This window comes from Anomalospiza imberbis, chromosome 19 (genome assembly GCF_031753505.1).
Source record: "Anomalospiza imberbis isolate Cuckoo-Finch-1a 21T00152 chromosome 19, ASM3175350v1, whole genome shotgun sequence".
Lineage (NCBI taxonomy): Eukaryota > Metazoa > Chordata > Aves > Passeriformes > Viduidae > Anomalospiza > Anomalospiza imberbis.
In genome coordinates this window covers 2567739-2593807 of record NC_089699.1, presented here as the reverse complement: position 1 = coordinate 2593807, position 26069 = coordinate 2567739, and the positions used below count along the sequence as shown (strand labels likewise).

Genomic DNA, 26069 nt, shown 5'->3' with positions numbered 1-26069 from the left:
GAGCCTCCTGTGCTCTCTGGAGTAACCAGACAGGCATCACCTGCCTGTAGGTATTTCCATACAGGCTTTCCCCACCAAAGGACTGACTTAAACATTCCTCATCTTTGCCACCAGCCGTGTACAAGCAGCAATAAATAATCTGTTGTTTCCAGGGCACCCAGAGGGGCTGGGCATGGGCAGCTCCCTCCTTGGGTGTGCTGTGTGCCTTTCTCGACCAAGTGGGGTCTGAGACTTCAGCCAGACTTGTTCTCACCATGAAAAGACCCAGCAGTAAAAAAATCAAACCATTTTCCACCACTTTGCCAGTAGAGAACCCCTCACCCACCTCCCTCAGGCAGTTTTTTGGCGGAGCTGCCTTTTGCCTCTGCACCAGCCTGGGTTTGGCTGCAGCTTTTGTCCCTGCTCCTGCCTTTAGAGAACAAATAAAAATCACCTGCCTGAGTCAGAGTATTCAAGGAGAAGCTGTACTCCTCGAGGCTGCAGCTTCGTTTGGCTGTGGAGAAAGGAGAAGAGGGTTGAAAACAAGCAGTTGCTGTTCTGCCTTTTGAAAAAGTCACCTGGTTTTGCTCTTACCTTCCTCCAGCTTGGAGAAGGACTGGGACAGGGGCAGGGCATCTTTCATTGGGACCTTGTAGACAAGCAAAGAGGGCAACCTTGAGGAAACAGAAGAAAAGGTGATTCTTGAGATTCTGGGGTCAAACCTTTATGGATGTCCTGCTGCTGGGATCACAGGAGGGCTGGATGTGGTGACATTATGAAATCAGATCCCCCTACAAGGAGCTGTTCATCCCTCTCCAGCTGAGATCCTGTGTCTGGCCAGCCCACCAGGGATGTTCTCAGGGATGAAGCAGTGTTCAAACCACTCCTCATCCCATATTTTACAGTTACCTCTCCTGGCGGGCTGCACCCGGGAAAATCTTCAGAATCTCAGCGTGCAGAGCATCAGTGCTGTCTGGATCCTTGACCTTGATTTCCAGGAGATATCCTTTGCCAAACTTGTTCTTCAGGTACTGGATGGAGCCAATGCACCTGCAGGGCAGGGAGGAAAGGCAATGGCAGTGAAATCACTGTCACCTCAGCACCTGCTCCTTCCTGAGAAGGAGACCATGGCACACGTCATAAAAGCCGTGGCAGGTGAGGCTGGAGGAGCAGCTGGGGTGAGTTCCAGGTCAGTCAGGCGCTGTCACCCACCGGAGCTGCCCGGACACCAGGATGGCCACGCGGTCACACACGGCCTCTGCCTCCTCCATGTACTGCGTGCTCAGGATGGCTCCTGACTCCTTGCTTTTCAGGGCATCCCGGATTGTTTTCCTGGGAATCAGAGTGAAAAAAAATATATAAAAGAAAATCTAACACACCCCAGAAATATCATTGCTCTTTGTCCATCCAAATACCTTTCCCCTAAAGTGAGAATAAAATTTTCACGTGCAGCAACTTTATATTAATGAGCACACGGTAATGCTTTGAAATAGTGACAAAAAATACTTTTGACTTGAGTTTCTTTAGGAAGTCTCCCAAATCCCATTTTGGACTGTCCTAAATCCTGCAAAAAGGATGAAAGTGAAATAGTTTTTCTCTCTCCTTGCTCATCCCTGAGTTAGAGATGGACAAGAAACGTATTTTCCAACAGAACCATTGCAACGTGAGGAACAGTACCATCTGTGGATGGGGGAAAACCCTTTTCATGTAACTTCAAGCATCTCCTTTTGGCTTCCCATCCCTTTCCCATGGGGGTGGCCCCGTGCCCACCAATTTCATGTAGTGGTTTTGGTTTGCTAATTGGAGATTTCTCCAATTTTGAGATTTTGGCTAATGTACTACTGAGTGTGGTGGATTCAGTGCTGGCTAATTCCTAATGCACCCACTTCCTGCCGTGAGGTAGGATTAGGAGAAAGGCAAAGTAGCCTCAAAACTTTAAAAGGGTGCAAAGAAAAATGTATTAACAGTAGCTAAAAGAAAGAGTAATAAGAATCAGAATAAAGCTTTCAGAACACTTCTTTTCTCTCTATAATTCCTGCTGCTCACCAGACACAGCGCTGCCCGTTGGGATCCATGCCGGTGGAGGGCTCGTCCAAGAGCAGCACGGAGGGATTGCCCAGCAAGGACAGTGCCACACACAGCTGTGACATGGAGAAGGGACTCAGCCAAACCTCCTGGCACTGTGCCCACACAGAGCGGTGGACAGCACCTCCTCGTTTATGGGAGATTTATAAAATGCAGGTTTGGGAAAGGCTCATTTCCACCACCCCACCCAACACGAGGCTCTCCCGGGTAGCTCAGGGCACAGTTTGGTCCCTCCACTCAGAAAGAGGAGTCTTAATTAGTGTTTGAGCATTGCAGTGCTCATTATAGGTGACCCAAAACACACCTTTCTGGTTATCCCAGCAGGTAATTTTCTGACTTTTTTGTTTAAGTAGTCTTGAAGCTGCAGAGCGTTCACAATTCTTTGGGGAAAATGAAGAAAGAACATTTTTATTACTCCAAATCAATACTTGCATCAAGTGTTCCCAAAATGACAAGAAAAAGGAACTTTTCTCCCCTTGCTCTTGACTCCTGCTTGTTTTCATTAAACATTTATTGTGTTACTGAAAGGCAGTGACTATTTGAAGCAGAGTGTACTGAAGAAGCCACAAGCTATTTTCTAAACCTATCACCAGTGTCAACAGCATTACGAATCCATTCCCCCTTGCCAGTGTCAGCTCAGCACCCTTTCTTGTGGTGCCAAAGAGATTTCAGAAAAGCTGCCTAAAGATAACATTAAAAAGGCATTATCCCCACCAAAAAGGTAAATTTATCCCCACCAAACACACTTAGGAAAATTGGAACTTTTCTTAACCCACTCACTAAATCACAGCACAAAAGCACTTTTGCAGCCGAGTTTCTTGCGTTTCTTTCCAGGTTTCCTCTATGAATTTTGTCTCTCTGGTCCCCTCCCCATGCCTGAGGGGTGGAATGTTGGCCATCCCAACCCTCCATCTGTACCTGTGGACAGCAGCAGCCGTGTCCTCCTGGCGCAGCCCCTTCACGGCCGCGTAGACTCTCAGGTGCTGCTGCGGGGTGAGGTCCAGCCAGAGGGGGTTCTCCTGGGGGCAGTATCCCAGGAATGCAGGAGCCTGCTCCAGGGGGCCTCCTCCATCTCCCCTCTTCATCAGCACCTGCACAACCAGGCTGGGCGTTGTCCTCTCACACAGCCTTGCCCAGTACAAGGGTGTGCCAGGGTTTTTCAGGAACAGGATGGGACTACTGGGGCAAGTTCCTTGAGCTTTTATGGCAGCATCAGCCTCATTACATGGTTGAGACAATTGGAAGATGGCAAAGCTTGCGTACAGCCAGCAGCAGCCAAAGATTTCTTTGTTACAGGGCATTTAAAAAACTTCCTAGCCTATGGCATGTTGCTAAAGCTTACAGACAATTATTCCAGCCAATCTCTAAAAGCACACCTACACCTGCTGCACACAATGCTGGCTTGTCTTCTTTCTATTACAATACACAATACTTCATTATTAAACTTAAAACCTTCTACTCTCTTGCTAAGCATATTTTTCTGCAGTCTTCAGGTCTATCTTGGACAAGCCTAAAACTCAAACTATTGTTTCATGTCCTTGCTTGCTGTACTATTGTAACTTTTCTACTTTCAGACTCTGCAGCTGCAGCTAGCTCTAAGTTCTTTTGCTCTTTCTGTTTCTGAGCCCTGCTGTCACAGCTTTCTGAAAGTCTTCTTAATTTTACTATTTTTTCCCACCCAGGGGTGGTTCAAGGGAAGATTATGGGGTTTAAGTGAGGAAACCCACAGGGAGAGAGTGATTTCACACTGTTCTTAAATATAAACATGGCAATTAGGGCAGATGCAACAGCTTATCAAAATTAGAAGTAGCTCACCATCACCTTATTAATACATTATTTAATAATAGCACGATGAACTCGATTAAAATCCTGATCACTAATAATGCTCCAACAAAAATTAAAGCCTTAATAAAAATGATAGCTGAGCCTGGGTGCAAGGTTTGGATTTTTGTCATGGGTCCCTCCTTTGTCTCCAGGTGTCTCCTACCTGCCCAGCACTCAGGGTTGTCTCTCCAGTGATCATTTTGATAGTTGTGCTTTTCCCAGCTCCGTTGGGCCCCAGAAGTCCTAACACTTCTCCTGCAACCAATACACAGAATTTCTTAGGACTATTCCCCATTCAAGAAATGTATCATATATATACAACAATAATCATAAATATACAAGGAATATATCAATATATACAGTCCCACGAAAGAAAAAATAGAAAAGGCAGCATACTAATATCAATGATCATATAAAATAAATGGTTTTATTGTATAAAATACACATTCAGAGAGCTCATAAGATTTCAACTGAAACTGATGCTGTGAATTGCTCCCAGGAGCCACTGCTAAAGTGGTCCCCTCTCCCCAGGATCTTTATTTTATCTTTATTTTAGATAATGGACAGTCACAGGTCATTAATAGGATGCACCATTAACACATCAAGCCCAGACTGAAGGTGCTTTAACAACAGAACAAATAGATTTGACCTTTCTGTCCTTGCTCAGGTAACTGAGAATTAGCTCAGGGTTCAACACGGGTCAGGCAGGACAGTCCCATTTCTCACCTTTTTTAACACAGAAGGAAAGGTTTTTGGTGGCTGTTTTCTTCTTCTTCTTAAAAAGTGAGCCAGCTTGCTTTATTTTATATTCCTTGCACAGATTGCTGACTATAATGACTGATTTCTGAAACTGAAGAGGAAGGAGCAAGATTAATTTATTATCTTGGCTAGCATCAATCCTTTAGTTATTGATTCCATTAAAAAAGGCAGAAAACCTTCTGAAGATCTCTGTTTTATAGTTCACCACGAATATGAGGTGCGACAGGACACTTTATTGTCCGGGTTCCTCTTAAGAGCTTTCTTCTCCTGAAGGAACCCAGACTTTTGGAATTTTGGTTTACCCAATGAGAACAACACAGACAGAGCACTGACCTGCACTGGTTTGTGTTTTACCAGGTAGGAAATCAAACAAAACAAGAAGGACAGCACTCAGGGGTACCTCCTCCTGACTGGGAGCCGCCACAGCATTTCTCACTGCTTCCCTTTCAGCTCTGACATCTTCATCTTCCTCCTCCAGCTCCTTGGGGTGCTGCTGGCTGCTTTCTTTTCTTGGGGAAATCCTGAAAACCCACCAGATTTAGCTTAGGATTTTGTTCTTTACCTCTGTTCTCCACTAGTTCATTTTGGATAAACCAAGAGGGAATTTCCCTGGGATTGAATTTATACAATATTATAATGATTACAATTAAAATCATCATCATTGTTGTTATTGTTGGGGATGATGATGAGAGTGATGACATCTATAATCTTTGTTTTGTACCAAAAAAGAAGCTGGCACATCCCACAGCACAGGCAGTATCCTATGGAGGCACTACATAACTTAAAAGCTGTTTTATATTATCACACCACTGCAGTATTTAAGGGGCTACTTAAGTCATCAAAAGATCACCATTATTAAAAAAAAAAATCTAAAAATAGGAACACAAATGCAATGTTTTCCAGAAGAAGCAGGGGCAGGAGTTTAGATCTCATATGTGCATGTGTGTTTATACAAACCTAAATATGGGGTCCCGTCTCAGCACTGCTTTTCCATATTTTAACTCCAGAAAGCGAAGAAGAAGAATGAACACCACAGAATGGATGTAAGGCTGAAAACCAGAGGTTGCCACATTAACAGCCTTGCCTTGCCTCCCACCACAGCTGGCACTGAGGTGGTGGCAGTGCTATAAAATATGTGGGGGAAACAGAACATGTGAAAATGGCCCATTAACGCTGAAAGTCAGGGTAATCAACACTGCAGAAAGCACTAAGGGCAGAAAAACCCCGATTCATAAAATAACAGGACAGCATGAGGTGATCTGGGCTTACTTAATTTTGCTTTTCCTGTTTCAAAGGCTTGAAATTATTCTAGCACAGCAGGTAAAATGTCATCCAGACCCACCCAGATCCTCCTCCTGCTTCCTCACACCTGATGAGGGGCTTTAGGAGACCCACATTCCTAAATAAAAGCAGTGCTAAATGTTTTCTTACTGCAAAGACAGCGATCAGTACATGATTGCCTGAAGCCGCACCAAATGGCTCAGTGTCCTGCGCTAAAATCTGTAAGAATAAAAGAAAATACTCAATGAGGACATGTAATTCTTTAGTATCATTCTGGTTAATGCAGTAATGTTCAAAACTGCTTTGAAAATCTGCAAAACTTCTGATTTTCCCCAGACACTCAGCATACAGATGAACAGATACAGATGTTTGGCTTTGGGAACCCTGGTCCTACACCAGAACATATCACAGCTCTCAGTACATGGACCAGACTCTCCTTCCAGATGTCCTGTCCCAGGAAAACCCCTCTGCTTTGGGTCCCAGTGGAGAAGAGGTGAGTGGGACAGGGCAGAGGAGACTTCACCCCTCAGTAATTTATCATTTATCAGCAGTGTTGCACATAGCTGGGGGGTTTTGTTAAATTCTCAGCAGACTTTCCACCGCCCCTGTCAGCTGACATGGAGTGAAGCCTCTTGTGAGTATTCTAAATTTTAACTTGGGTTTTTTTTTCCATGCAAAGACAAATCCATGGCTTCAGGTTTTCTCTTAGGATTGGTCAAGTTGATTGACTTTGTGGCTGATCCATCCTTGGCATTGGGCAGGCCAGCTTGGATGTGGCTTGGAGCAACCTGGTCTAGTGGAAGGTGTCCCCTCACATGGCAGGGGGTGGAACAAGATGAGCTTTTAGGTCCCTTCCAAACCAAACCATTCCATGATTCCATTCTATGACTCTGCATGGAAAGAATTGAGAGTTTTTACCTAATCCACAGTCACAGCTGCACAAGAACTCACCTCCAGCCCTAACGAACAGCTGGGAAAATGAGATCTGAGCTGAAAGAGTCACTTAACGACGCACTCTGGAAAATCCCACCCAGGAAGAGCCTTCCCGGACTGCAGCGTGCAGTTATCCCCAGACTTTGGGGCAGTTGCCCTAGATTTTGCTGCATTTACCCCCAGATTTTGCTACAGTTACTCCCAGACTTTGGGTGCAGTTATTCCCAGACTTTGGGACAGTTACCGTCAGACTTTGGTGCAGTTACCCCAAGATTTTTGTGCAGTTACCGCCAGACTTTGGTGCAGTTAGCACCAGACTTTGGTCACAAGGACCCAGGGGCTGTGTTTTAGGCCCCTCCTTGCCCAGAAGCAGTACTCACGTGGGAGTCAATCACAAAATCGGTCGCAAAACCCATCAGGGGGTACACAGGAACCAAGAGGGACAAAGTGTAGAGGGAGGTGAGGCTGTCCAGGGTGTTGATGATTCTGCTGATGAAAAGAGAAATAAAGCACACCTGAAAATAAAACAAGAAGGTAACTCAGCTGATGAGAAGGGTTACTCACTGCTCCTTACAACTGTGTGGGTCTAGCTCTGCAATTCCCTGTTGAATTTATAAAAATGGACCAAAACTTGAGAAAGATGAGAGACAGAGAGGGCTCAGGAGATCCTCAGCTGTCTCTGTCTAAGGGTTGACTGCTGCTTTGGGCCAGCTGGGGAGACTTCTTCCCAGGGACAGGGCTGCTTCAGGCAGAAAAGTCAAACATGGGATTCCATTCTGTTCATTCCCATCCTAGTCCATGCCAATAACACACCTCCTTCCAGGTCAGGCTTGGATGATCACTGTCTAGCCTGATGTCTCCTGTCCCAACACTTTACATCTCTTAGATGTGGGGTGCAAGCAGAGTGATAAATTCATTTTTTGTCTGCATTCCTGCACCAGTTCAGGTTGGATCCAGGTATTCCCCCATGTCACAGCAGGATTGTGGCAACAGAACACAGTGACACAAATTTAACACAAAATTGGCTGCTATGAATCACACCCAGATTTATGCTCCACATCTCTGCTTGGTGTTTAGACATCTAGCTCATCCTCAAGATCTCAGAATGTCTGCAATCCCTGCAGTGCGTTATCCAACCATGTGCTCACCACTATCAGGATAAAAGACCAAAGATCACAGTTCCATCCTTTGCGAGAGTTGAAGGAGATCAGGTAGATTAAGAGAACGAGGGAAATTCCATAACCCAACATCCCCGTGACCTACAGGGAAAAAAGGCATTTGTTGGAGGAAATGCAGTGAGGTAAACCACCAGAAACCCATCTATAGCAACGGGGAGCAGTGGAAATGATCACAGAGTAAGATCAGGGTATTTAGAAATTACCACAATTTTACTCTGAGGTGTAAAGGAATACATTAAGGCAAGATTTATTGCCTTTTATTTCCAGATGGAGAAACCCAAAGGACAGGAGGTGAAACAAGGTCAGTAAGAGGACCAAGAGTGTTCCAGCACCATCTGTACCCACAGTGTCTCAGCTGCCCCCACACAAAATATTTTCCCTCAATCCCTTCCAAGCAAACCAGCAAGGACCAGAATGGCATGTACCAGCAAGAGGGTGATGCTGGTGTTGCCAGAAATCTTGTTGCTCATGGCAAACTGGAGCCCAAGCATGGAGAAGAGCAGGATCCAGCAGAGTGGGATGTCCACCAGTGCCTGGCCACACCAGTAGGCTGAAGGAAAGAGCCCCGAGATCCGCAGCTGGGCACGAGCTCCCACCTGGGAAGGCACAATTTTAACAGGTGGTTTATTGCCCCTGACTGGTTGGCTGACTGCACCCATGAGAATGGCCCCAGGGAATGAAAAGGGAATAAAATCTGTCACCGTTGTGATTCTGGGGTAAAATTTGACCTCCTCTTGCCTTTCAATATTTTGTGCTGGCTGCAGAATTTCTCATGGATCAAAACACCCCAAGCTGCCAATCACAGGGCTGGGCTCAGTTACCTCAGAGGTGTTTTCCAACCTAAATGAATCCATGATTCTCTACTCAAACATCCTTCTGGCAGTGCAGTTGTGATCCCTTCTGCCCACCCCAAACCTGCTCCATTCCAAGGAATTTACCTGGCAATCCTGCGTGTAGCCCATCGCAAAGTGAGGAGGAAAACCAGGGAATAACAGCAGCATATAAATGAGGTAAATGGACATAATATAATCCCAGTATCCTGGATTGACCAGCTGAAAACAGAAGAACAGAGCATTTGTGGAAAATGCCTACAATTCATTCTACCATTCATTTTACTTAATTTCTCATGGATTACAGGGCAGTATGAACAAAATAGAGGGATTTGAAATCAAATCTGGGGAGGTTTTCCCAAAGCAGAGCCATACAAAGTGCTTGCTGGTGAGAAGAGATGGGTGGTGCAGGTCACACTCCTCCATCCCAGGTTCGTGGAGAGCTCTCTCTTTCATCAACTGACGGGCCAAAGCTTGAATAACGTGCTGGAGAGAATAAGGAACCTCCTGGAGAAACCCTCCCAGCCACCCTCTCCACCTACTAGCCCTTGAGACCCACATGGGAAAAATCTGGTTTTCCTGAAGTCAAAAGTGGTGGTTCCAGAGGCACCGTGAAGGAAGGTGGATTTGCATGTTCACAGCTCTACAAGGCTCCCCACTAAAATCTGATGAATTAGTGAGACCTTAAACCGTTTTCTGACAGCTTCTGGCTTCACTTACAGAGAAGAAGGGGTGGCTCCAGACCTGGATGTGCCTGGTGGAGTTGAGGGATCTCAACAGGGCGTTGCTGATGATGTTCACCAGCACTGGGAAGCAGTTGACAGCCTCCAAGTGGCACAGCACGGTGAACCTGTAGCTCTTCAAAGAGCAGGAAAACAAGGTAAGAACTCCTGGCTTTTCTCATCTGCAGGGAAGCAGTAGAAAAGGAGCACACCAGGAAAATCCAGGCCTGAAATAGGTTTGCATATGCCTTGTTTGCTAAAAAACAAATTATGAGGTATTGGAAGTCTGTATTGCTGTGCTAAAAATGTACATTTTGAGGTGGAAGGTCAGGGAGATAAAGCCTCCTCTAGCATGGACTTTATTGCTCAAAACACTTTCTAATTTTTGTACCTTACAAAAAGTCAACAGGGCCATTCCATGGGGAGAGCTGATGGAGGTACCTTGCTGAATTATTCATTTGTTGTGAGGAGACTGGAGGGAGAGGAGAAAAATCCTCACCTGACCTTCGCGGAACAACCGTATAGCACCGTTGTGTTCTAGTTCCTCTGTGATATTTTCCTCCTTTGCTATTTCCACTTCAATATCCTGACTCTGGACCACATGGATGAAGTCGTCAATGTCTGTGCCTGGTGTGAGGACCAGAACCAGAGGAATTATAACACTGGAAAACAAAAGAGTCTTTGACAATTTGATTTTTATTTTTATTTTTAAATCCATGACCACCAAGCAAAAACAGAAGAAATCTAATAAACATGGGGATCAGCCAGCACACGTGTGCTGGATCACTGCACGTTAGTTTTCAGGAAGTTAATGGATTTCAGACTGAATTTTTGCATTGTCCTTTTTTTCCCCTAGCCTCTTCCGAAGTGCTACAAAATGAATTTTCCTTTGGGACTGTCTGATGAAGATACCAGTGTCATTCTCTGGCTGAATAACATGAAATATCATCCACTCATGGGAATGTTGAAGGTGAAACTCTGGAAGCAGCTCGTTAATTTGACTCAGCATGAGTGAGCCTGGAGTGTGGTGCCTGCTTTGAAAATCCAAAATTGCTTGGATAGAGTCCTGGATTTGTGGCAGGGAGAGAATCCTGTCCCCACCTTATCTCACCTACCCTTTTGCACATCTCCCATCAGGGTCTCACCAGCTGCTGAAGCCACAGTAGGTTTCCCTCACAACCCTCTAAAGACAATCCTTCCTCCCTCATTAAAGCCTTCATCCCCCTTGGATCCTCTACATCTACACCCATCTGCTCTGTCCTGCATTTCCTTTGGAGCAGCAAGAACCCAGAACTGCAAAGGATGAGGAGAAGCTTCTTCCCCTCACCTGTGTGGTTGTAGACCAGGAGGGTGGTGGTCTCCAGGTAGGATGTCCTCCCCAGGGGCAAGAAGTACCGTGCAGGAGAGAGCTGCCAGGCACTCACGCTCTGCCAGCCAGCCACCACGCACAGTTGCAACACCAGAGGAAGCAGAAAAACCACGTAGAGCAGCAAACTGCGTTAAGAAAGAGATGAATAAACACTCTGAAAAGAGATATTCAGCAGAAGTGTGTTCAGAATGAATTTGTGTGCTAGAAATGGTGGATGATATTCAGATTACTCAATGCTCTGTTAAAAACCTTTGGCAATTTTCATAGAATATCCTGAATATTTCATGGAATACCCTGACTTGGAAGGGACCCACAATGAACCAACTCATGGCCCCTGACAACCCAGCAATCCCACCCTGGCCATCCCTGGCAGCACTGTCCAAACACTCCTGGAGGTCCGGCAGCCTCAGGGCTGTGCCCATTCCCTGGAGAGCCCGGGCAGTGCCAGCACCCTCTGGGAGAAGAGCCTTTTCCTGATATCCAACATAAACCTCTCCTGACACAGCTCCAGCCAATCCCTCAGGCCTTGTCACCAATGACCAGAGATAATTTTATTTCCAGAAGTCTCAAACCTTGATCATTCACCAAATGACTCAAAATGTAGCAGGGAGAGAACCTCAGATCCAGACTGCTCAACTTTTTAGGGCCATGAAATGCCTTTCAGACTTCCATTAGCTACAAGGTTTTCATAAATCAGCACCTTCTAAACATTTTAGGGCCATGAAATGCCTTTCAGACTTCCTTTAGATACAAGTTTCTCATAAATCAGCAACTTCTTTTAGTTCCTTGTGCCCCACCAGGAACTCCAGCTTGAACACCAGTGGGGCCAAATGAGTTCAAACACTGGCAACATGAGAGAATAAAAAAAAAGGAAAAAGCAGAGGAAGCCTGAGAGTACTCTCTGTACACACTGACTTATTTTAAAGCTTCCTCCATTTGACATAAAAGTATTTCTAAATGATGCTTTTATTTGGAAAGAAAATGGATTTCTCTTGCATAAATTATTCAGCACAGAAATGAAAATGCACAAAAGGGAGATTTTGTGTTACTGGCACTGCAAAGCAGAAAACTTTCCCCTCCTCTGAGACCAGATGACCAAGATCATTCCTAGCCAAGAACTCATATCCATTAATCCAAATTCATCGAAACAGGGGTGTGGAAATTGTCCCCCCTGGTGTGACCGTGTCCACTTCCAGACCTCCAGGAGATAACCCTGTAGCAATGGATTTGAACAGCCTGGGCTGCGGCGTGCTCCAGTCAAACCGTTTTAAGTTGTTATTGTCAGAGGCCTCTGGAATTCGTCAAGGTTACTAGGACATAAATTGTGCTCAATTAAGAAAGAAGAGGCTGAGAAACAAAATGCCAAGACCACAAGAACTAGATAAAGGCCGTGAAAAAAGTGAAAGTCCGTGAAGCACTGGACTGTAACCAATCACATATCCTGAAAAGTGCGCGCAGAACCAGTGGACAAGATAGCGGCACCAATCAAGAAAGGCGTGATGGCGTGTGCAGTAGTGTCAGAATGTATAAACAGAGCACAATGTAAACAATAAAGTGGCTTCTGCTTAATCCCATTGATTAGCTGTGTCCTAATTAGCAGGAGTCCTGCTCTCCCACAGAGCCCCTTTGGCACTTACATGGACCGCACGTTCTTCACCGAGCTCTTGAGCTTCAAGAAGTGCACCCGTGCCATGGCAGAGACCTGCTGCCTCCAGAGGGCCAGGCCCTGCACCGACGCTGTGACAGTGTCCGAGAGCAGCAGGGAGCCTGGCCTTGCCTCCTCAGGGCTTCCTGGTCCTGCTTCTCCCCATTCCTCCCCAGGGACGGGCTCATCTGCAGAGAGTTTCCACACACACAATTATGTCTCAGACCAGCTTCTAGGTGGGGATTCATGAAAGTTTAAGAGGCACCTTTGGAGGTTACTGCAGAGGAGCTGATCTCTTTGGCTGTGGATTGTAAATTGTACCTTCTTGATCAGCCGTGGCTTCTCCCTCCAGCCTCAGGAACACGTCCTCCAGGGTTGTCATGCTGACTCCATAGTTGATAATTCCCTGCTCAGAGCAGCTGTCGAGACCACTGAACAGATCTGGAGGACAGAGATAAAATAAAGGCATAAGAACAGATATCCAGACCACTCTGGCTCAGCTGAGCCAGCCTGACTGGAGCATCTCCAGTGACAGAGAACGCAGCAAAGCAATGAACGGCCAGGACGCAAAGGTGTGGAGGAACACAAAACTGCCAGAGCCATCCCTCATGGAAGGTGTTTTTCTGCTTAACACTGACATTTCAGACTGTTTTCACCCTCTGTGGGATGGTCAGGCTGAAGTGATGGGCACGGTGGGTGAGAAATGGGCACGGACCAGCAGAGGTTCTGTGGGGTTTTCTCTTATCTCTGTCTTTTCATTTAACAGAAAGAGTACTGAACTCTCAGTAACACACATGGCCCAGTTTAGCCTGCAGGGTTTGTCACTGCAAACAGTAGGAAAGCATTTGTTGCACAGTTTGATCTTAAATGTATGATAAAATTTTGGGGAAAACCCAAACTGCAATGGTTCTGAAGTCCTGATGTGACTCCTGTAAAAAATCTCCCTTTGCATTTCTCCTTCAACACATTTGTCATTAATTTTTCCCCGATGAATAATCCCCAATTATTTTCATATACGTTACCTGGGAATTTATTGACGTTTTCTAAAGGCAGTTTATATCTCAGTTCATACTGGGTATGTCCTGACAACGTGGCATTGGGGATGTACCCTTTCACCAGGGATGTCAGATTCTCCAGGTCACAAGACTCACTGACATGGATCCTGTTGTGTGGGAAAAAAAAACAGATGCTTAGGTTTGGAATAAAAACAACTAAAACCCACCCAGACAAACAACATCCACCATTTTATGGATGCATAATAAGAAAACTCCATTCCTTGCTCTGGATTAACTAACCCTAACCCTAAATCTTACTGCTTTTTCAGTTAATGGAGCTGGATTTTAATGCAGGTAATTTGTTTGTTTTGATGACATCTGCTCTGGGCTTTCATTAATTCTGGTGCTCCCTTGTACTTGCATGTTGCCAGGTATTGTTGGAGCTTAAGGAGATACCTTAAATGATAGCAAATCCCCCATTTTTTCTTCAGGAACAGAGAAGAGCCAACACACTTCAGCCTCCCGTGCGAGATAAAAGCCTTGCGGTCTGGAGAAAGGAAAAGCCAAAGGAATTTCCAGTGCAGAGCAGTTGTTGCCACCTTCTGGGGCTTTGTGCTGTGGGATTTTCCTGCGGGGATACCCCATCCAGAGCCAGGATTTTGGCCCCACTCACCTGCCAGGATGTCGGCCTCTTCCATGAGCTGGGTGCTGAACAGGATCACCCTCCCTGCCCGCTGCTCCCGCAGGAGGCTCCACACCCGGTGCCTGGAGAGAGGATCCAGCCCCGCCGTGGGCTCGTCCAGGAACAAAACCTGCAGGAAGGATGGGATCAGACATTCCCCGTTGCCGGAGAAGTTGCACGTTATTGTAAATGCAGGCGAACCCGGTGGGAAGAAATGCTGATGTGTGACTCCAGCTCAGGAGGCTGAATGATTTCTTTATTATAACTATGCTATAACACATTAATATACTATTTAAAGGAGACACTAAACTACAAACCTACTTGTTCTAACTACCATATCTAACTCACTCAACTCGTGACCCTTTCTGAGAGTCCAGACTCAGGTGGATTGGATTGGCCATCAGCTCAAACAATCCTCACCAGAATCCAACCAAGCAATCACCCCAGGGAAACAATTATCCAAACACATTCCACATGGGAAAAACAAGGAGCAGAAACAGAAATTGTTTTCTCTTTCTTTCCTCTGTGCTGCTCTATGAAAAATCCTGAAAGAGAGCAGAATGTGCTTGCAACAGCACGTCTTTGGGATTTGGTGTTCTGAAGGCAAGAGACCCTGGGCATCTTTCAGAAAAGGGCAGCTGCTCTGGGGGCTGTGAGAGCTCAGGGAACTCTGCCTGCTTCAAAACTTGGCTGGCAAGGTGGGTTATGAATTTAAAAAACAAACGAAATTATGAAATTTATTAATTCTAATTATAAGCACTTCAAAGAACTCTGAAATCCTAGAGCCAAATACATGCCCAAGGTTTTAATTATGCTGGACTTGAGTCTTTCCTACATCACAGAGCCATGCCTGCTGCTTTACCTGGGGGTTTCCAAGCATGGCTATTCCAATGGATAACTTTCTTTTCTGTCCACCACTCAGTTTTTCAGCTTGAGTGTCTTGAATGTTGCTGATATCCAGCAGTTCCAGAATGTTTTGCACCTAGAACAGCACAAGGATGTCCATTCTCAGCAGCCATTGCCCTTCCATCCTTTATTAGGGTAGATTTAGATTTATATTAGCCATCAGAAGGAAATTATTCCCTGTGAGGAAGGTGAGGTGCTGGCACAGGGTGCCCGGAGAAGCTGTGGCTGCCCCTGGATCCCTGAAAGTGTCCAAGGCCAGGCTGGACAGGGCTTGGAGCTTCAATTTTCAGAAGACCCAGGGAGATTCTTTGAGCTTCCCATTGCAAAAGGAGACTCTGTGGAATGGTGGGGAACACATACTCACCTCTCGCTCCACCTCTTTGGACTTGATGCCCTTGATTTCCGCAAAAGTTTTCAGGTTTTCTTTCACCGTCAGGACCTCAAACTGCGTGTTGAACTGTGGGCAAATCCCGATCATCCCCCTGATCTCCTCCCTGTCTCCCATTTCAGACAGTTTGTAGTTGTATATGGTGGCAGAGCCTGTTCACGGGGATAAATGGGTGTCTTAGGTTGGAAATGAAAGCTGTGCCTGGGGGTAGCAATATTCTGGCCATATTGTATTGCTATCTGTTGGAAGTGGGTCATCTCTGTGGTTCATTGGGCTGTTTTCTTTATCTCTCCCACAGCCAATCCTCCTTCCAGGAGATATCTTCTGTTAATGGGCCATTAATTATTAATTATCTTTTCTTCATGGACCAGTGGGTGTCCCTGCAGGGCTGATAAAATTCCATCATCCCATGGGGAGAGGCTCTGCCCAGGGGGAGGAGCCAAGCATTCCTACCTGGATACAATCTGACTCCTGGAGCACCACAGCAGCCTTTGCCCACTGCATTCCCAGAGGAGCAGCTTTCTGCCCCACTGCATTCCCAGAGGAGCAGCTTTCTTCCCCACTGCATTCCCAGAGGAAGCCCAGGCCCTTCCACACCAGCCCTGGAGCTTCAGAGGAAAACTCCAGCCTTGTCCAGGATCCCTGCTCCAGCAGAAGCACAGCTGGCACTGCAGGAGGGCTGAGCCACCATGGGATGGGACTGCTGCCACCACCCTGACACACAGGGGGTCAGGGCATTTCTGACTCTGGCAGTGTTGTTTTGTATTACAGCATTTTTATTTTTATATTTTCTTATAATTTTTTTATTTTTTCCTAATAAAGAACTGTTATTCCTATTCCCATATCTTTGCCTGAGAGCCCCTTAATTTCAAAATTATAACAATTCAGAGGGAGGAGGTTTCCATTTTCCATTTCAAGGGAGGCTCCTGCCTTCCTTAGCAGACACCTGGCTTTTCAAACCAAGACAAAGGGATGAGGGGGAATGAATTGATCTTTAGAGCTTTTGGCTCAAGGCCACCCCATCCCAGCCTGCTCCTACCTTCCGAAGGGAAGCTGAGCCCACTGAGCACATTCAGCAGCGTTGTCTTTCCAGCCCCACTGTGGCCCAGCAAGGCGGTGATCTGACCCTCATAAATGTTTAAAGACAGACCTAGAACAAAAATAACATCAAGTCTGGGGAGAAATGAGGTTTGAATTGCCCTCCACCACTGTCAAAGGCAGGAGAAGTCAAAAAGTACAAGAATTAATTGATAATCATTAGCCAAAAGAGCACTAAGTGGGGCAAAGCTCTGCAAACCTTTAACTAAAGGCATAAGGAGTTGGTCTGTATTTAGCAGAAAAGACAGAAATAAAACAATTTTAAAAAATTAAAATATTTTTTCTCTTTAGTCTTATAAAAAACAGCAAATTGGCAAAAACTGAACAAAATAGTGAGCAATCACATCAATTAATATTTGACATGAATTTTCAAGCAATACAAGTGGTTTTTTTCATTGACTGACTGCACAACGGTGTTTCCTTGTCTTTAGCAGGAATCAATCTCACAGATTTCATACCTCTTAAAGCTTCTGTCTTCTTGTCCTTTTTCTTATAGGCTTTTTTAATATTGTGGAGCCTAAAAGGAAGGTAAGGAGGTTATTATTTGGGGATTTCTGTAAATGCTTTTCCCTGCTGCCCTTTTATATTTTTATGGACCTTAAGTTACAGTGACAGAAATGGCATGAAGAAAATAAAAGGTGTTAAGAAACAAAGCTGAGAGGTACAGGTTTGACAGGCTCTGTGCCCAGGTGTGTGCATCCCAACCTGGCACCAAAAATGGGGCACCAAGACTGGCAAAGACAAGGTCAAGCCCATTGCAACACTTTTACAACTGGTTACCCTCTTCATTCTCCCTTTTGTCCCTAAAGGACATTGAAAGTCCACAACAACAAAAAAACCCAGTTATTTTTAAATCTAAATTTCCCTAAATTTCATCTTTAGTGACCAGTCTGAATTATCTTTTTATCTCTAATTTTTCTCTGTGAAACAAAATGTTTTGCAAGAGCCTCACGAACATGGAAGCTGCCTAGAAAAGTCCAACCCAAGCTAATGGAAGGAGTGGGGAGCACTAAACCAGACACAAGCAATGGCTTCTCTCTGAACCTGATGGCCTCTTTCCCCAGGAATTCGGGGGGCACAGGCTCCACATCATCCCCAAGGAGCTCCTCAGTGTTTGCTGTGGCTCTGGGCACGTCCCTGGTGGAGCCTCTCCTGCCCTTCATCCAGTACGAGGCCTTCAGAAAGAACAAAGGAGGGTCTGGGATCCCATATTTGCCTGCCAGGAAAGCAAAAAGATGGCCTGACATCAACAAAAGGCACAGCCAAAGCACCATCCTAGACTAAACTTTTAGGAGTTTCAAATAAGTACAAAATTGGAACTTTTTTCCAGTCAACCCCCCACCAGGTTTGGAACAGAAGGAGAGGAGACAAGAAGGGTGGCTTCAGGGAATTATGTAATGAATTCAGTGCTTTTTGTAATGAATTGAAGTATTGTCCTACATGTTATTACAGTATAATCTCCTAATTAGAAAGAAAAAATATTAAATAAAAAATGCTAAATGCTTTGTTGTCATTAATTCTCTGAATCTGGTGTGTGCCAGAAACAGAAAAGTCACTCCATGACATCATAAATTTCTTTTAGTCCAAACCTTATTTTGGTTGAGTCCAAGAAAGGAGCAGCCCATCATTTCCTTGATATAGCCCATGCAATCCATGCAAGTAAAAATAAATCATTCCCACCTGGCAGAATTTTGTCAAAATACAGAGCCAGCAGCATGTACAAGACTGAGTCAAACACCAGGAGTATGTATGTTGAAAATAAAAAGTATGCTTCCCCCATAAGGCTGGAAAAGGAGAAACCTATTCCATATTTCTCTAAATCGAAAATCTGAAATAAAAGAGAATGAAGAACAAATTTCAGGCTGGAAAAATATGCAGATGCCACCAAGCCATGCATGCAACTCTGCTTTTTAACCCAGAAATCATCTGCAGTACTGACCAATGTTCTAATTTTCTTTCTAAAGAGGAAGGGGAATAAATTTACTCCATGCAGAGATCTTCATGCTTTAATCCATAATTTTCCAGAACAATCCAGAAACAGAAGAAAAGATCAGAGTTTTAGAGGAGATAAATTCAAAAAACCTGATATAGGCATTCTTGATGCGACAGAGTCACGACAAAAAACGTTATAATTTACATAATGATTGATTTAACCATATGGTGAATTAACAAATTCAGTCCCTTTTTCTGCAGCTGCAGAAATCTCTCCCAGGCAGATTTTTTTAAAATATATATCAAGAAATCAAATATTAGATTACCAGAGCTAGCAAGAGCTGTGCAGATATGACTAATGGAAAGCTGGGCAATGGCAGGGATTTCTGCAGGGTGGGGATGGAGGAAGGGCAGCAGCAGCAGGAATCCAGAGCTGGATTTGCACAGTCCCTGCTGCCAGGAGGAGGGGCGTGATGGGCAGCCAAGGATGCTGTCCCTGATGTTCCCGAGGATAATGGGGCTGTTGTGTGCACGATGGGGCCATGTGGAAGCTGCAGACGTGCACAACAGATTTGTTGTGCCAAGGGCCCTGCTTGTCTCTGCATTCATCTGCTTTTGAAGCAGGGGAATGGGATGGGGGTGTTGGAGCCCCTCTGTGCTGCCCAGCACAGCTCAGCTCACCTGGGGGTTTCAAACAGACTGTGCAGAGGAAGGGAAAATGCCTGGGTGTTTTCCAGCTGGATTTTTGAGCTAAGGGCAGGAATTCCTGTGCCTTTCTCTGCCAGCAGGGGAAGGAAGGTTCAGCTGCAGGGGTGGTGCCCCCGTACCTTGGCAATGCCAGTGTTGAAAGCAAAAGGACACATGAGACCAAGGAACCACTTCAGTGGCTTGGGGACATCCTCTATCAGCACTGCCAGGCTCAGGAACCCGAAGACAAAGATGATGAGGAAGCCCGTGGACCTGACAAGCTTGGAGGTCCTTAAGAGGGAGCAGAGCATGAAAACCAGGTGGATCTGTAAGGACAGAAGTTTCCTTCAACCACTGAAAGAAATAAATATTCTTAACAGCAGCACTTCTGTCTACCAGGCACCAGATCCCTGGTGAGCTGAGCCTGTATAATAAAATCCACTAAAGCCCTTCTTAGTGGGTTGATCTGAGTTTCAAACTGGGCCTTTTGTAGGCAAACAAGAGCCTGTCAGCCCTTCAGGCTGCAAATCAAATCTCTGCTGCTGACCTAGAAAAGCCACTCAGATGTTCCAGCCAGCGTGGCCCACAAAGCTCCTGAGCACAAAGGCTCTGGAGCAATGCTTAGGCTCATCAGCACGGTAATAAATCATGTGGGGAGGAAATCTGGTTTTAAAGCCTGACTTACACATGCCAGGCCATAGAGGAAGAACAGGAGTGAGACTGCAGGGAAGCTGCTGGTGTAGAAGCGTTCCCGCAGCACGAGGGCCGTCAGCAGGCAGGAGAAGATCAGCACGTAAAGGGAGTACAGCAAACTCCAGGACAGCCTGGGGAGGGAAAGGTGCCATCAGCCCTGTGGGTAATTACTTAACAGCTCTGCTTACAGCTTCATCTGCACGTCAGAAGCGTTTAAATTGAAATACTAATTATTTCCCGTGGCAATAATTTCTCTTTTGCCTCCTCAGAACAGACAGGTGATCCAGCTTAGGAGGAAATACCCCAGGGAGCAGAGGATACCGCTGCCATGCTCAGCCCTCTGGATGAGAAACTGAACAAAAGCAGGGATCAGTTGCATCAATTAATATTTGACATAAATTTTCAAGCAATGCAAGTATGTTTTTTCATTGAGTGACTGAAATATTTGCACAATGGTGCTTCTTTGTCTTCACCAGGAATCAACCTGACAGAGTGCTGGAGAAAATTTTATAAGCCCATTTAACTCATTATTTGGCTTCTCAAGTGCCCAGGAACAGACTTATTTTTGGCAAATGTATTCCACTTAAAAAAGAGCTCACCAAAATGCAATGTCCTGCAGGCCCATGGTCTTCATCAATTCTTTGAGCTGCTTCTTTTCTCGTGTGACATTCCTTGATAAGAAGTACATGAAGGGCAGGAAGCACATCACGATAACCATCATGAAGTAGCTGTACTCCAGGCTGATGGAGAAGAGGATGCTCTGGGACTTCATTCTGGCACCAGCAATGGTTTCCATTTCTTCCCAAACAGAATGATTTGCCACCATCTAAAGGAATGCAAGGCCAACAGGAGTGGCTTGCTTATTTTCTGCAGTGAGATGCATTTATACAAGGAATATTCTGCTTCATCCTCCCTGGATTAAATTTTAAAAGCAGCTTTCTCTTCTGACAAAGCCATCCCTTGCTATTCCCACAGAAGAATTTGCCTTTCCTATATTATGTTTAAAATAAAAGGATGTCTCCATCAGTTCCTAAACTGGATTTACCTCTATAATGGCAGCATCAATGCTGGACTGCAGGGACAGAAAGCCTTTGTACCAGTACCTTGGGCTTTCACAGCTACTCCAGGAGAAGTTGTAGCAGGTGTCTACAAGGCAAAGGGCATCACACTAATGAGAAGTAATTAATTTTCATTATTAAATGTAAGACTAGAACACACAGGCACTGTGGGAAACTCTTCAAACTGACAGTGACAAGAAAAAAAAACCCCAAACCCACAATTTATTTCATCACTTAATAAATGTGGATTATTCCCACCCTGTCCACACCAGGCAACTGCCCTGAAATTCTCATTTTGTATTACCTACGTATCCAATGACTTCATTGGGAATAATCACATGGGTGGTAGGAAACCTGAGGTGGTAGGAGAAGTTGTCCTTAAATACAACTCCTATAGTTTCCCTATTTGAAATCCAGGCTTTCTCCATGGCTCTCTCATCATCCAGTTCCTCTAGTTTTATACCTGTGGAGTGCCAGAAAAATATTGCCATGAGATTTTGTGAGTGTGGAAATGCGTCCACAGGCATTGAGGGAATGTTGTGCTTTCTCAGCACCGCAGCTCCTCCTTTCCCAGTTCTCACTGCCCAGGGAGGCGGCTCTAAATACCTCAGACTTTACCAGTTGAGAAGAAATGCACCTCAAAAGAATGCTTTTTAATGTGTTTTAAAAGTATTAGGGAATATTAGGTAAGGCAGAGCTTTCCAGTTCAGAAAGGCACACTGGCCTCACAGGTAGTTTAAATCCTAGAGAAGAAATATTTTTGAAAATGGAAGATTTAGGATGAATTTGAAACCATCTCCTGATCAAAGATGCTGAAGAACCGCTACAACACAGCACACGCCCAACAGGTTCAATAACGACAAAATTCAATATTTAAAAAGCAAAACCCACCTGCCATGACAGAGCTGGAGGCCACCTTGCTCATGATGTGCCTCGTGGTGGCAGTGGCGGGGGTGAAAGTGACGGTGACCCCGGTGGCATTGAAGGCAGGGTCATCCAGGTAGCCCAGGTGGGTGGAGGGCACCTCTGGGTAGCGGGCTTGCATCATGAACACGGACGAGGACACGATGAACACCAGGGGCAGGAAGAGCAGGGACAGAATCCACTCCTACACCAGGGAGAGCAGGGAGGAGAATTTAATGGAAGTATAAAACCAGGTTCTTTGTGAGATTAAAAATGTAAACAAGAGGAATTCAGTCTTTGTGGGATTAAAATATAAATAAGAGGGACTCGCTCACACCCGTTTCTTAGGTGTGGATGAAGAGATTCTCTGCATTGTGCCCATCACCTGCTCCAAGAGCCCATCTGTGCCCTTATTTATCACAAACCAGACATAAATATCACCATTAAAAAAAAAAAAAGTCAAGTCTCCAAGTGTTCATTACCAGTCAGGCTTCTCAAAAGTACTTTAAGTTCTAATTTTACCCAAAGAAGTTGGTGTCTAGGGGCAGGCAGGGATTGGCCACTCTCAGTAGTTAGCTACTATTTTGGTTTTATTTGTAATTTTTTCTTACCTGAAAGCTCTGCATCTTCATCCTCCACTTGATCAGGACATTTTTCCACAAGAGAATTTTAATTTGCTGGAATACACTGATATTCCTCTGGAGTGCCTTCATCTTTGAACCTAGAGACAATTTCTTTTTGAAAATTGCTTTCAAATAGAACAAAAGCCAAACCAGCAGCAACTGGTTTTATTTGCACAGTTCTTGCAGATTTGCAGTGAAACTTTTTCTCCCTTTTTACAGCAAGAATGAGCTGAAGAAACTCAGATGTTGTGTACTGAGCACAACCACCCCCGCAGCACAGGGTCTAAGAGGCCTCATCACCCTCAACACACTCCAACCATCACAGCTCAGCAGCAAACGCTGATAAAATCAGAATTTCAGGCTTCTACGCTTCACCATGGGGAATTTGGGAGGAGTTATTGATGAAATAAAAAAAAGGACTATCACATTACATGACCTAATCGGCTTGGGTGGGCTCCATATCCAAGAAACAACAACAATATAGTCAATTAAAATCCCTAAAATCCTTTTGCTTGTAATATTAATCTGCTATAGGCTCAACACCAAGAAGTGTTGAGCAACTCCTGGCTGTGGTGTGAGCTGAGCTCTTGTGGAAAACATCTGCTGAAGGGAACTCAGAGCCATGAGAGAACAAATTCTTGGAAGTGCGTGGGATAGATGTCATTGGCAGGTTATTAATGAAAAATGAGAGAATACCGAGTGGCCACGAGCATGCACTGATGTGTTACTCCAACAGACAGGGCACAATCCTCAAAATGACATGGTCCAAGCAAAACAAGGATTATTTTGCCTGGTTAATGCTGGTGGTGGGAACGGAAAGAAGCAAAGCGTAAAGCTGCCTGTCAGCTTTTTGCAGACGAGACGTGTGCTTATTAACCATCCATAAAACATCCATGAGGACCTTTAATGAGCAAAAAGATTCAGTACCTCCATGTAAAAGAGCTCTGCTCACATGGCCAAACTGCTCTGCTGTCACATCTGGAGCTAAAATCTGCTATTCAATAAAATCCTGATCTTCTCTAAGTGATTCTCGGGTAGAAAAATCAGAGCTGTTACAGACCTAATCCCTTCAAGCCTTCCTGTCATAAGGAAGGAAGATTTACATTGTCCTGTTCCCCTGGGGGACAATGCCTCATGGTGCTGACAGGCAAGACAGAGTTTATCTTCCTCCAAATATTTCTATTCAGCCCCCAGAGGCTGAATCTCGGTGTGCTGAGACAGCAGGCACTGGAATGCTGGAAAAGCAGCTGCAACAAATGGGCTGCAAACACTTGCCCAGGATTTAGCCATCATTTCTAAACAGATTTTCCCCTCATTGATGGTCTCACTAAACCCAGGTGTATAAAAATTTGAGTTTAGCCTGTGTAATAACCTCTAGAGCTCCTTGAATAAAATGTGGGTTTAAACTTGCTATTATTTGGTTGCTTTTCCACCCCACAGAAGTGAGGTTTAGGACATTGTGTGTCACCTGTGCACATCTCCACCTCTGCCACGGGGTTTGTGGCAGAGGTGGAGATGTGTTCTAAGGTGGAGGCTGTTCTAAGAGTTCCATGGAGTAACCTCAGCAGGCTGACACTCCCAGGAGATCCTGGCTGGGGTGGAGAGGTGGCACACCAGGAGCTCATCCTGGACATCCCACATGTCCCTCCTGTGGTCACCCCTCAGTGCCCACTGACCCTGTGCTGCTGCAGAGTTTGAGCAGCTGGGGGAAATGTGGCACAACTGATTTCTTTGCTCCTGTGGTATTTCAGGTGGAATTTTTTAGAGCATAAGATGGACAGAACTTTTAAATTAAAACTTTAGCGTACACTGGAGGTAGGGAAAGAAATCTACTCCTCGTATGTCCTGGATCATTTAAAATACTGAGCTGAAGCTACTGCTTCCTTGTAGTGCTTAGAAACACTGGAAATAAACCTCTACCATAAGCTGAGCTCCATTTGTGTGTTATTTCATCTCAAAGTAAGGTCTAAAAGACTCTATTGCCTTTAAACACCCCCAAGCTTGACTCAACCTATTAGAAAGATGCCCCGTGCCCCACCCACACATTTGTACCCTCACCCAGTGTCATTAACAGCATTATAATTTACTGGGGGTTTTCATACCTTCAAAATAACATTTGTTATTTAGGCTTAGGAAGAATGCTTCAGCCTTACCTCAACAGGAAGGTTTGAGAGGAATCCAGAGTTGGTCCTGGAGGAGCAGAGGTGCTGAGCCTCCCTGGGCTGGACTGGCCGACTGTCCCAGAGACTCACAGCTCTCCTTTGTCGTTTTTTTCCCCTCAGGCACTTCTGCAAAAGATATTCCTCACACCATGGCTTCTTTTTTCCCCCTGGCTTCCTTCCCCTTCCTCCCTGGCAGGGCTCCAGCTTTATTTGTGTCAGAAAACTCAAACAGAGCACATAGCTGTTGAGGCGCTGGAGCACACTGTCCGAAAAGTTAACTCGGGACATTCCTGAGTGGTGGCCAAGAGAAGAAAAACAAGCCCCACAACAAACCACACAAAAATCTTTCTCTGACAAACTCTGCTGTGTTTCTCAGTGCAGCAAGAGGGGCTGAAGTCAACAGCGATGTCACAGCTTGGGCATTGGAGGATGAAGGGTGGCAAACTCTTGCCGTGGCATCAGCCACAGAGCAGGAACAGCAGAGAAGTGCTGCTTCCTGGATAGTAACAGCTCTTCCAGCTAAAAAACATCTTGGAAACGCTGAAATAAACGTCTCCTGAGTAACTCTGCACTTTTAAAGGGGATGGGTTTGGTTTCAGCCCAGGCTCTGGAGCGTGGCTGCCCCTTGGGTGCCCACAGCAGCATCCCCAGGCTCATCCTGGCTGAGGGACCAGGGCTGGGAGGGAGCCTGAGCAGCTGGGACAGAGGCTGGGCTTGGAGTGGAGCAGCTGGATTTGTTTCCTTCCTTAGGAGGGAAAAAAAAAAAAAACACTCCTAAGATTTAAATCCCATTCAGACGGGTCAGAGAGAGGCAGACAGCAGAGGTGCAGTAAGTCAGGGCACGGCGTGGAGTTAAACCTGTCCCCAGAACATCTCCTGGGTGTCCAAACCTTCTCCTCCCCTCCTTGCAAAAGGAAAAACAACAAGTCTAACATGAAGAGAGGGAGATGCCAGGTGCCAGCCAGTGAATCTCAGTCTCCTCCCTGCCCACCTCCTTGGCAGAGCCCTGATGTTGGGAGATCCACGTGGAAAGCAGAACTCCGGGGTGTGGGTGGCTGCTCTGGGCACTTCTCCCGGCAGGAGCAGCCCACCCGTGAGCCACGGCAGCCACCTGCTGGTACCTGCTTGCCCACATCCTTTTCTGCAGTGCCCAGACATGCATCCCTGTGCGCCTAAAGCACCTGCAGAATTCTCCCTGCCTGTGTCCCAGCGCAGCACCACCCCTGCCCGCACCCCCAGCATCATCCACACCAACCAGGGCATGGTGAGGGTCTTGTGTCCATCCCATGGGATGGCACTGCCTCTGGCCTCCAGTGGGTCCCCAGCCTTTGCCAGAG

General features: G+C 45.7%; 1 protein-coding gene and 1 long non-coding RNA gene across 3 annotated transcripts; one reads left to right on the top strand and one right to left on the bottom strand.

Moving 5' to 3' along the window:
* LOC137485474 (ATP-binding cassette sub-family A member 9-like) lies at positions 1–25125 on the bottom strand. 2 transcript variants are annotated; one of them, XM_068210011.1, is made up of 38 exons: positions 24724–25125; positions 22559–22668; positions 21936–22152; positions 21349–21507; positions 21032–21132; positions 20586–20812; positions 19979–20117; positions 19434–19619; positions 18355–18502; positions 17719–17890; positions 17133–17191; positions 16616–16726; positions 15553–15728; positions 15145–15264; positions 14274–14412; positions 14057–14147; positions 13628–13767; positions 12927–13046; positions 12598–12793; positions 10919–11085; positions 10091–10218; positions 9590–9727; positions 8978–9091; positions 8465–8635; positions 8010–8120; positions 7242–7376; positions 6079–6147; positions 5605–5696; positions 5048–5168; positions 4615–4732; positions 4052–4143; positions 2983–3155; positions 2369–2444; positions 2026–2120; positions 1192–1311; positions 889–1029; positions 574–653; positions 1–493 (listed from the first exon to the last, which is right to left on the bottom strand). In XM_068210011.1, the coding sequence occupies exons 2-38, from the start codon at positions 22658–22660 to the stop codon at positions 318–320; spliced, it is 4920 nt and encodes a 1639-aa protein (XP_068066112.1). In that variant the 5' UTR covers positions 22661–22668; positions 24724–25125; the 3' UTR covers positions 1–317. The 2 variants fall into 2 exon arrangements, with proteins under 2 accessions (XP_068066112.1, XP_068066113.1); XM_068210012.1 differs by lacking the exon at positions 1–493 and having other exon boundaries at positions 620–717.
* LOC137485484 (uncharacterized) lies at positions 8698–10903 on the top strand. The gene is made up of 3 exons (XR_011005328.1): positions 8698–9049; positions 9592–9749; positions 10460–10903. It is a non-coding gene; the product is annotated as an uncharacterized lncRNA (long non-coding RNA).
* Positions 25126–26069: the final 944 nt, after the last annotated feature.

Bases quoted from the DNA above. Each gene is read 5' to 3' on its own strand.
- LOC137485474 (XM_068210011.1), bottom strand. From the start codon at position 22,660: ATGAAGGCACTCCAGAGGAATATCAGTGTATTCCAGCAAATTAAAATT. The intron at 11,086-12,597 runs GTAAGTGCCAAA...TTCTTAACGCAG, and splicing joins GTGAAGAACGTGCGGTCCAT to TTTGCTGCTCTACGTGGTTT. The intron at 8,121-8,464 runs GTACATGCCATT...TTTTCCCTGTAG, and splicing joins CCAGCATCACCCTCTTGCTG to GTCACGGGGATGTTGGGTTA.